Source organism: Octopus sinensis, linkage group LG3 (assembly GCF_006345805.1).
Source record: "Octopus sinensis linkage group LG3, ASM634580v1, whole genome shotgun sequence".
Classification (NCBI taxonomy): domain Eukaryota; kingdom Metazoa; phylum Mollusca; class Cephalopoda; order Octopoda; family Octopodidae; genus Octopus; species Octopus sinensis.
Window position 1 is genome coordinate 156483502 of NC_042999.1, and position 12500 is coordinate 156496001.

Consider the following 12500-nt stretch of genomic DNA (forward strand, 5'->3'; position numbering starts at 1 on the left):
AACTACTTATATTAACTTGCTATAAAAGCAGGTAGTAATTTTATCTTGTCCTTATTCATAGTGCAAGTTTTGAAGAGTGCATTTCGATTTAATAGCTATTTGTTTCAAAGCTATGTGGAAGTAACAAAGGAGCATATCTGGCATATTTTACTTTATGAGTTCAATAAAGACAACAACGCAACGGAAAGTACAAGAAAATTAATGCAGTATATGGGGATGGACAATAGCGTAAGGCAGTGTCAATGGTGGTTCCAGAAATTCCGAGCCATAAACTACAGCCTAGAAGACGAGCATCATCTGAAAGATCTGTAGAACTCGACAAGGACATCCTGAAAACCCTGGTGGAACAAAATCTCATCGTAAACTGTTGAGGAACTAGCAGAGAAGCTTGGATTTGGTCATTCAACCATTCATTGAGACCTGTGTGCTATCGGAAAAGTCAGCAAATTGGGTCAATGGGTTCCTCACGAACTTTCCGAGTCTAATTGCATGCAGAGAGTGAATGTATGCTTTTTTTGCTGTCACATCTCACCACTACTGCGCTATGTATATCTATATATATAAAAATGTAGTTGTGTGAGTGTCTGTCCCCTTCGATTTAGATTCCTAACTACTCCCACATTTTGCGGTGCAGTTTAACCAAAATCGGGTAGCTATAGTCGTGATTCATATCGAGTCCGTCTGAGTATTAGCGCGCGTCTACGATGAGTCTACGATTTTAAAAATAATTTAACATCATTTTTATTCCATTTTAATGCATAATTTTTCGTGTGTCGATGGCGGCGGAGTTGGCGTCCACGCTCACCCTGCCCCTGGGGGAAGGGAGTGTAAGAAATCAACGTCGTAATGCGTTGTCAAGGGGACCAGCGTTCTTTTAGAACAACGACTTCATGGCTTGAAGACACCAAAATAGAAATGGCTAAGAAAGCATCTACATGAGTCTACTATTTAAAAAAAATACCATCGTTTTTTTTCCATTTTTAATGCATTTTTTCGCTATTATATAAGGGAAGTAACTCTCTAAAAATGTCTACGTTGAGTCAACGATTTAAAAAAAAAATTTACCATCATATTTTTCCATTTTTAATGCATTTTTTGCTATTTTTTGGCTATAACTCTAAAAAAATGCTTATTAGTTATTTCCTTACAAACCCGAGCAACGCCGGGCGATACTGCTAGTATATATCTATATTAGAAGGTTTGGAGATTGATGTAAAGGTATTATATATTAGAAGAAATAAGGTACTCAGAAATCTGGATGGTTTTATATTTACTGATATTTAGTAATATGTCACATGTTTTTATAAATCATATATTAGCGCTTGCGTCCACTCTAGTGGAGTCGTCAGATTGAACTTTTTCAGGAATTTTGTCTTTTTCTAGTATTTAGTATTATTGAGTGTGTAGGGGTGGAGAGAGATATAAGATAGTACAAGAGGGTGATGAATGGGGAGAAAGTGAGAGAGAGTGCTTGTGTGTGTGTGTGCTTTTGTATCTGAAAGGTGTGTCAATGGAAAAGAGAAGGAAAGGAAGAAGGAAGAGTGAAAGAAGGAAAAATGTGTTGACATGTTTGCAGTTGGTCAGTTCTTTTAATAGGAAATGATTCTTGGCTTTTAGAAATAGCAAACCCAGGTGGCCACTTCAAGGAGTAAATGTTATTTTTCAAAAAATTGTCTGGATTTCTTTTTATCATTGTCTTGTGTGTGTGTGTGTGTGTGTGTGTGTGTGAGAGAGAGAGAGAGAGAGAGAGAGAGAGTGTGTATGTGTGTGTGTATATGCGCGTGTGTGTCGGTGTCTGTGTATCTGAAAGAAGTGTCAATGGAAAAGAGAAGGAAAGAAAGAAGGAAGAGAGAAAGAAGAAAAAATGTGTTGATATCTTTGCAGCTGGTCAGTTCTTTCAATAGAAAATGATTCTTGGCTTTTAGAAATGGCAAACCCAGGTGGTCACTCCAAGGAGGGTGGGGTGAATGTTAGTTTTCAAAATATTCAGGTTATTACTATACAATATTCTCATGGAATAACTTATATATATATATATATATATATATATATAATAATAATAAATATTAGGGAATAAATCCAAATTTACAAGGAAAAATCAGATTTAAGATTGAATCCAATATTATAATAAAATATTATATTATAATAAATTAGACAAAACCACTATTATGCAAATCAAACAAAGAAATTAAGCCATACATAAAATATAAAATAATTTATATAAATTAAAATTTAACAAATGAATAACCACTACGATCGTTCGTGTCAGCACATCTTAGAACATTCTTCAGGTGGTTTCTAAACCTTCTTAGCGAGTTATAAACTATGAAGTTTATATATATATATATAATATATATATATATATATATATATTATATATATATATATATATATATATATATATATATATATATATATATATATATATATATATATATATTGATAAAACGGTAAGATAACAAAAGAAAGAAAGAGACCTCAATATTATGTAAATAGAGGAAATTATCTATACAATATGTTACATTACTCGGTAGTCAAGATAAAACTCTGAGTTTCAGATGCCGAAGTGGAAATCCACAACACCATCTCTTCGGTTATCTGGCTATTGAAAACGTTATGAAAAATACCGTTAAAATGAAGGGAAATTACTCTGTTATAACTCTGCTTGCCTGCGTACTTATACATCGCTCGCATTTTTCGTCATAAAATTATATAAAAATACATAAAAATATATAAAAATATATAAAAATATATAAAATCTTCTTGGGACATAACACAGAAAGCATGTTCTATCCGTTTCTTTAGGGGACCAAAAACGTAACAGAAATTTAGTCACATGTGGGCATGATCCGAAAAGCTCTGTCCTTGTATTTAGACATGTGGTAGGGTCTAAGCTGCTTTTCCAGATAAGCCATCTCTCCATGTCGCATAAACCGCACCTTCCGCTGCCGTTAGTATAGGGCTTACATCTGGCCAAAATCTTCCATTGTATGTTTAAAATCGACACCTTTATCTCTTAAAGACCAAATATGATTGGATAATTGTGTCGCTTTTCTTTTGTTCCAGTGCCTAAAGCTCAAAGTATGGTTATTGAACCTGGCCTTGAAATTACCCTCTGTCAGGCCCACGTATTTCTTCTTCGTCGAAACGGTGTCTTTAGTGGTTATAGAGTTTACGGTAGCTTCATATATGATGGTCTTGACATGCAAGCTCCATTTAGCGGGCACAATCTTTATTCCTGCATGAACAGCTGTTTTTTCTTTTCTGTGTTTTTTGTATGTTATGATTGATTATGTTTTTAAAAATTGGTAGTTGAACTAAAACTAATTTTTAAATTGTGTCTATGAAGAGTTTCCTATAAGCATGGTTAACTGGAAAATGTCTATCTATCAGTGCTAGGAAATATTTACCTATATTGAAGGCCACCTCCTATTTCTATTATTCCTTTTCCTTATTGTTGGGCTGGTGATAGGTGTATATTTTATTTTTTCCTTAAAACCACTATCTTTTAAAGCTTTATTATAAACTGGGGCAACGCTATTGAAGATGTCCTCATTAGATGAGAGGCTAGAAATCCTCTTACTAATATTTTTAACTAAATTTTTGAATATTATAGGGGTATGGCATGAACCTACATTAATATAACTTAGTCTATCATTGGGCTTCCTATAAGGCTTATAAATATTATTATTAAGATCTAAGGAAACGTCTAAGAAATTGACAACCGTCAGGTTAGTGTCTATAGTTATACTAAGTCCGAAGTGTTTCATTAACTGGATAATATCCTTCCTAAAACGATCTTGAAACATAAATTGAAAAAAGATATTGATCATATAAAAAGCTCCAAGAAAAAAGCACTTTTTCGGATAAAACCAAGAACTTATACCTGGTAGATAACAGCAAATACACACAACTCTTACACAACAGCAATCATTAATAATTATACTAAGGCTAGGGCACAGACATATAACGAAATTAATAAAGAAGCTAGCGTCATCGCCGCTAAACTTAAATTAGATAAAAAATAGAAACCCTCCCCCCAAAAGAGGCCTTATTACTATTAAAGACCACAAAGAAAACTTCCTTTCCAACCCTAAATGTAGGCTTATCAACCCAGCCAAGTCAGAACTAGGGATTATTAGCAAAGAAATTTTAGATAAAATAAATACGAAAATTAAGACCGATACTAGGCTAGTGCAATGGTCCAATAGTATAGAAGTCGTAGACTGGTTTAAAGCTATTAAGAATAAGAAAAAAGCGAGGTTTACACAATTCGATATTGTTGATTTTTGATTTTATGCCTCTATCTCTAAAGAACTGCTAGATAAAGCCCTAATCTTCGCTAGTGACTTCATAGAAATTAGTACCATGATAAGGATATAATCTTCCATGCTAGAAAGACATTACTTTTCAGTGAGAATGCAAAGTGGGTAAAAAACACCGACACGGAGGGCGCTTTCGATGTGAGCATGGGTTCATATGATGGGGCAGGCATCTGTGATCTAATTGGACTCTTTCTCCTAGATACCTTCGGTAAGACATTCCCTAACGTACATTTCGCCATCTACAAAGATGATGCCCTCGCCTTAACAGCTAATACAATGGACCAGCACAAGATCGTTTTAGGAAGGATATTCCAGTTAATGAAACACTTCGGACTTAGTATAACTATAGACACTACCTGACGGTTGTCAATTTCTTAGACGTTTCCTTAGATCTTAATAATATATTTATAAGCCTTATAGGAAGCCCAATGATAGACTAAGTTATATTAATGTAGGTTCATGCCATACCCCTATAATATTCAAAAATTTAGTTAAAAATTTAGTAAGAGGATTTCTAGCCTCTCATCTAATGAGGACATCTTCAATAGCGTTGCCCCAGTTTATAATAAAGCTTTAAAAGATAGTGGTTTTAGCGAAAAAATAAAATATACACCTATCACCAGCCCAACAATAAGGAAAAGGAATAATAGAAATAGGAAGGTCATCTGGTTTACGCCCCCTTACTCACCCGAGGTGGCCTTCAATATAGGTAAATATTTCCTAGCACTGATAGATAGACATTTTCCAGTTAACCATGCTTATAGGAAACTCTTCAATAGACACAATTTAAAAATTAGTTTTAGTTCAACTACCAATTTTAAAAACATAATCAATCATAACATACAAAAACACAAGAAGAAAACAGCTGTTCATGCAGGAATAAAGAATTGTGCCCGCTAAATGGAGCTTGCATGTCCAAGACCATCATATATGAAGCTACCGTAAACTCTATAACCACTAAAGACACCGTTTCGACGAAGAAATACGTGGGCCTGACAGAGGGTAATTTCAAGGCCAGGTTCAATAACCACACTTTGAGCTTTAGGCACTGGAACAAAAGAAAAGCGACACAATTATCCAATCATATTTGGTCTTTAAGAGATAAAGGTGTCGATTATAACATACAATGGAAGATTTTGGCCAGATGTAAGCCCTATACTAACGGCAGCGGAAGGTGCGGTTTATGCGACATGGAGAGATGGCTTATCTGGAAAAGCAGCTTAGACCCTACCACATGTCTAAATACAAGGACAGAGCTTTTCGGATCATGCCCACATGTGACTAAATTTCTGTTACGTTTTGGTCCCCTAAAGAAAACGGATAGAACATGCTTTCTGTGTTATGTCCCAAGAAGATTTTATATATTTTATATATTTTATATATTTTTATGTATTTTTATATAATTTTTATGACGAAAAATGCGAGCGATGTATAAGTACGCAGGCAAAGCAGAGTTATAACAGAGTAATTTCCCTTCATTTTTAACGGTATTTTTTCATAACGTTTTCAAATAGCCAGATAACCGAAGAGATGGTGTTGTGGATTTCCACTTCGGCATCTGAAACTCAGAGTTTTATCTTGACTACCGAGTAATGTAACATATTGTATAGATAAATTTCCTCTATTTACATAATATTGAGGTCTCTTTCTTTCTTTTGTTATCTTACCGTTTTTATCATATATATATATATATATATATATATATATATATATATATATATATATATAATATATATATATATATATATATATACATATATATAATAAGTATAGGAAAGAATTGAGCTGAACGAAGATTTAACAAAATTCCTTTATTTTATTTATTTTATTTTTCGACATAAAATTTGAATTATCCGTAATAAATAATTCATTTATCTACTTTCAATATATGTTATATATATATATTAATATATATATATATATATATATATATATATATATATATATATATATATGTATATATATATATAATATATATATATATATATATATGTATATATATATATATATATGTGTATATATATATATATATATATATGTATATATATATATATATATATATATATATAACATATATATATATATATACATATATATATATACGTATATATATATATATATATATATATATAATATATATATATATATATATATATATATATATATATCTATATATATATATATATATACACGTATATATATATATATATATAAAAATATTATTAGAGACAAAACCACTATTTTGCAAAACAAACAAGGAAAGACTTAATCAATACATAAAATTTTTATAATATTTATAAAAATTTTATGTATTGATTAAGTCTTTCCTTGTTTGTTTTGCAAAATAGTGGTTTTGTCTCTAATAATATATTTTATAATATTTTACTATAAATTGGATTTAATCCTAAATCTGATTTTTTCCCTGTAAATTTGGATTTATTCCCTAATATTTATTATATATATATATATATATATATATATATATATATTATATATATATATATATATATATATATATATATATATATATATATATATATATATTTATATATATATACATAATATATATACATATATATATTATATTACTATATATATATAATATATATATATATATAATATATATATATATATATATGTGTGGTGGTGTGTGTGTGGAGGTGCAATGGCCTAGTGGTTAGGGCAGCGGACTCGCGGTCGTAGGATCGCAGTTTCGATTCCCAGACCGGGCGTTGTGAGTGTTTATTGAGCGAAAACACCTAAAAGCTCCTAAAAGATCCCTGCTGTACTCTTTCACCACTCTTTCTCCCACTCTTTGGCCTGCTCACCTAGCCAGCGGGGTGGCGTCATTCGAAGGCTAAAACAATGCGAACGCATTGTGACCAGCGATGTGTAACTACATCTGATGGACAGGTCGGTCACGTGATCACGTGATATATATATATATATATATATATATATATATATATATATAGAATGTGCTAAACATAAAGAAGCCCTCATCGACTATTTTATAACCATGTCAAATTAAACCACCTATCTAAATAAACTTTACGGGAATTAATAATTTATTGTGAAATTTACCCGTATCAATACTAGTATGTATTACGGGAGAGTTTATGAAAAAAACAAAAGACGAAGACAGGTGGTGTACAAAACAAACAGATGTATTAGTATAACGCTCAGGAATAGAAAAAGTCTTTTACGTTTCGAGCCTACGCTCTTCTACAGAAAGGGACACAGAAAAAACAAGGAGAGAAACAAGGAGAGAAAAAAATGTGTGTAGTGGCTAACGATCTATCATGGCAACTGGTATATATTACCATTATTATGTTACTAGTATATATTGGAGGCGCAATGGCCTAGTGGTTAGGGCAGCGGACTCGCGGTTGTAGGATCGCGGTTTCGATTCCCAGACAGGGCATTGTGAGTGTTTATTGAGCGAAAACACCTAAAGCTTCACAAGGCTCTTGCAGGGGGTGGTGGTGAACCCTGCTGTACTCTTTCACCACAACTTTCTCTCACTCTTACTTCCTGTTTCTGTTGTACCTGTATTTCAAAGGGCCAGCCTTGTCACACTCTGTGTCACGCTGAATCTCCTCGAGAACTACGTTAAGGGTACACGTGTCTGTGGAATGCTCAGCCACTTGCACGTTAATTCCACGAGCAAGCTGTTCCGTTGATCGTATCAGCTGGCACCCTCATCGTCGTAACCGACGGAGTGCTCCTATAGTATATATTACCATTATTATGTCAAACGTAAGTTAATAGTCGATGAGGGTTTCTTTATGTCAAACGTACTTTTCCATTGTGTTATGTCTTCATCAACCGCTATCATGTTGATTTAGTATTGATGTCTAACATTGTTGTAAGGTTATACAGTAGACTGGTGGCATGTAGCAGATTGAATTGATTACAATACTTGAGTAGCACTTATTCTATCGACTCCAGTGTTAAGGAACAGTAAAATTACCTCTGGTGGATGTAAATACAGTATATAAACAGACATAACTAAATATTGTATGGCATTCGTTTGGTGTCCTAATGATTCTGCTATTATCTACGTCCTTGCTGATTTAATATAACCAATGTATTAATTTTATAAATTTATTTTATCTTATATTGGTTGGTTGGCATCCTTTTTGTCTCGGGAGACAATGGAGTTGCGCATAAAGTAGTCTAGTCCGGCTTTTACATTTCATGTCCTGATACATTTCCTGCTGTGGCTGTGTAGTCCTATCCTGGACAAACACTCCCTCTGGCAGGTACCGCAAATGTAGCGAAGTCTGTTCCTGGCTGGTTGTAATGCCATAGTTTCTTGTTGACGTCTTTTCTTGTCTTTCCATTTCTCCTCTCTCTCTCTCTGTCACTCCTTTGTATTCCCTCTCTTACGGTACGTCGCCAGTCTCCACGGTTGCCGGTAACTGTCAAATCATTTAAAGTAGGTAACGTATACTAATATGTGACACAATTTCTACATTCTCTATACTGGTAGCGACAGCAGAATCTACATTCAGATGTAGTAGTATGAGAGAGTTCTTGAGAGAAATTCCTATTTTACTGTTTTATTAATTTTACATTTTAGGCGCACATTGGATGTATGAAATAACAAATATGATACTGGCAGGAAACAGTAAAAGAACGTCCGTTATAAAAGAAGATGTGATATTAGATATGGCACCGGTCGAAACTCTTGAATCAGTCAAATCTCCTCGACTCTTAAGCTCACATCTCTCTCTTGAGCTTATTCCCCCGGAATTGCTGCAGAATCACAAAATTATCTACGTGAACCGCAATCCGAAAGCAGTAATCCTTACATACTATAGGCATTTGAAACAGGCTAATACGTTTGAATACAACGGAGATTTTCCAAGCTATTTTGATCTTCATATGAAAGGAGAAGGTATGACTTTTAAACTATTACAACAACAACATAAACAACAACAACAACAACAACAACTACTACTACTACTACTACTACTACTACTACTACTACTACAACTACTACCACCACCACCACCACCACCACCACCACACTACTACTACTACTACTACTACTACTACTACTACTACAACTACTACCACCACCACCACCACCACACTACTACTACTACTACTACACTACTACTACTACTACTACTACCACCACTACTATCTCGCATATACAAGTGACCTCAGACAATGTACCTCAGACAAGTTAAAAAGACATGAATTCTCACTTCAAACTGAGAATATTTAGCAAAACTATTGCAATGCAGATTGGGGTGAATAAGTGTATAGCTTAATTATAAAAAAACAGTCGAAAGGTTAAATCTGATGTTATAAACATACCACAAAACGATACTGGTAAATTACTGAAACTGAACGACGGATAAAATACCGGGGATGATAAGATAATGGAAAAAAAATGAGAAGGTCTCCAGAGTGGGGAAGGCATGTGTTAGGAGAGTACTTGAAACGAGGCTGATTGGAGGTAATGCCATCAAAGCAGAAGTTTTGAGAAGCCTAATTTTTCAAGAATGGTATTTAGACAGTGTGTTACATATCCCAGAGCCCCAATAATTGCAGGTACAAACCTGAACTTGTAATCTGGACAGAATAACTGCAGATTTCTCAATAGTATGCATGTCTGCGTGTCTGCACACACGTACGTGTGTGTATGTGTATGTGTGTGTGCGCGCGCGTGTATGTATTTCTTTACTACCCACAAGGGGCTAAACACAGAGAGCACAGACAAGGACAGACAAACGGATTAAGTCGATTACATCGACTCCAGTGCGTAACTTATACTTAATTTATCGACCCCGAAAAGATGAAAGGCAAAGTCAACCTCGGCTGAATTTGAATTCAGAACGTAACGGCAGACAACATACGGCTACGCATTTCGCCCGGCGTGCTAACGTTTCTGCCAGCTCGCCGCCTTGTATGTATAGGGATTCCGGTAGATCAATAGCTTGGCCAATGGTAAGCCGAGACTGAAATACTGTTATCGATGCACGCATGCTGTTGATGCATTAACGTTACATTACAGCATCAGTTCTCAAGATAAGACATTTTGTAACCAATAAAAAAACGATACTAAATATAATTTTTCATTTTAAATATCGAATTATTAAACAACTACATTCACCATTTATTCTGTCAAATTTTCAGTTCCTTATGGTGACTACTTTAAGCATACTCAGGAATTTTACACACGCTACCACGATAAACCTAATGTACTTAACGTAACTTACGAAGAAATGACAGCGGTAATTATGAATTGATTTGCGTATTTTTAAAATTTTAATCTACCTTATTTAGCATGCTGATATTTCAGGTACTACCAAGAAAACGTTATTGAATAAACATTTGCAGCGTGGAAGATGTTTATAGCCATTTAAGAAACATCTCAGATGCAGCACGGAATTTTGTCAGTGAACAGGTCGCGGTCTCAAAGCGACGAAAATATTTCGACAAATTAAACTTAAATGTTGAAGTGAATCCAATGGTTTTTGTGTGTTTCTTAAATGGCTTATAAACACCTTCCACGCTGCAATTGTTTTCGTTCCAGCACACGATCTAAGATCAGGTCACTTGCTATGCAAGTACATTACCGTTATTGAATAAACAAGCTTTGATAAATTACGTGTTTGAACTCCTGTTGTATTGTCTCAGATTAAAATTGTATAAAATTTCTTAGAAATTTACACTTTCGCTTGATTTCTTTTAAGGCTGTTATAAATTTAGAAAAATATAAATCGTAAAAACTTGATTCTCTAATGAGACTCTGTGAAATACATCGACTTCAACATTTCTTTTTAACAGGATCTGTCCAAAATAGTGTCACGTGTCGCTAAGTTCTTGGGGAAGACAGTCAGCGATGAACTTAGAGAGAGTATCGTTGAAATGTGTACGTTCGATAAAATGAAAGCTGACGAGAAAATACAGACAAACTATTATCCCGAAGACGGGTTCAAAGAAGGTGCTACTTATTACCACTCTGGTAAATATATTATTTATACCCGTCTTATAAATTTTACTTCCAATAAATTAAAACAAAATTAACTTACCCCTTTGATTAATACATAAAAATACCCCACTCCTACAACTGACAGGCTATACCACCCACCTCCAAGGTAAACTATTCATGTATAAATGCAATATCAGTTCTTCATTTCTTTATTTGAAAATACCCAGGTCGGGATAAAACGATTGACATTGACCATTCCAATTCCCAAAATAAATCTTTACTTAACCCTGTATTTCTTCGAAGACCCTAATTAATTTTCTGAATATACAAAGATGCGCGCGTGTGTGTGTGTGTGTGTGTGGTGTGTGTGTGTGTGTGTGTGTGTATGCATGTGTATGCATGTATGCATGTGTATGCATGCATGCATGTATGTATGCAAGCATTCATGTATGAACTAACGAGAACTAGGAGTCCTTCATTCTCAGTGGTTCACATGCTATTGGTATGTGAATCCATAGTTGAAACCTTAACAGGTGTTACCACTCTGGATCAGAGTAGACCTGGGAACAACATTGGCTAAGAGGTGGTTCTACGCTCCCCAAAACCTTGGAACTTTCGCACCAGACCCATTAACTGAAAACAGTCTAAAGTCGTATCCAAGAGAAGGTAAACTTGTATAAAAGAAAAAGGTGAAGTGCAGCTGGCTTCTGGTTATCTCAACCTCTGTTGTGCCATTAGATTCATAGCTGATTGCGCTGAAAAGTGGGTTCAGTGCTGTGCAACTCTTTATCTATTGAAAACAAATTCACGCACAGAAACTTCTTGGAACTCTCGAAACATTTGCACAAACTTACTCAGTTTAGGAAGTGGTGTTACTCGTTCATGAGTTGACTTCCACCATGTATGTATGTTCTCAGAAATACTGCAAATAATCAAAATTAGAAGGGAACATCTGAACATCTATTCTCATTTATGTGAATGAAGTCTTCCTGTAAGGAAGGAGCACGCTTCTAACAAAGATGCAAAGCTCTATTGATGGTATGTAGATAAACAATGCTAGTCTTAAACTTGAGGATAATCTTAGATAAATTACTGTTATAATGTACGTATAGGCTATTTTATTTCCTTTTCTGAAAAAAACCCACCAGCTTATCTAGGTTGTCATTTAGGTACTTACTCACTAAACATAGTGCACTAATTATTTTATTGGCATAAACGTGAAT

At 34.2% G+C, this 12500-nt stretch overlaps 1 protein-coding gene across 1 annotated transcript in view; it reads left to right on the forward strand.

Annotated features, from left to right (window-relative positions):
• Window positions 1-12500, forward strand: part of LOC115209910 (sulfotransferase 1E1) — an 18955-nt gene that overhangs the window by 4207 nt on the left and 2248 nt on the right. Inside the window, exons 2-4 of the mRNA XM_029778509.2 lie at window positions 8911-9228; window positions 10479-10576; window positions 11133-11310. Of these exons, the coding sequence (XP_029634369.1) occupies window positions 8911-9228; window positions 10479-10576; window positions 11133-11310 (594 nt within the window). The remainder of the gene's footprint in view (window positions 1-8910; window positions 9229-10478; window positions 10577-11132; window positions 11311-12500) is intronic.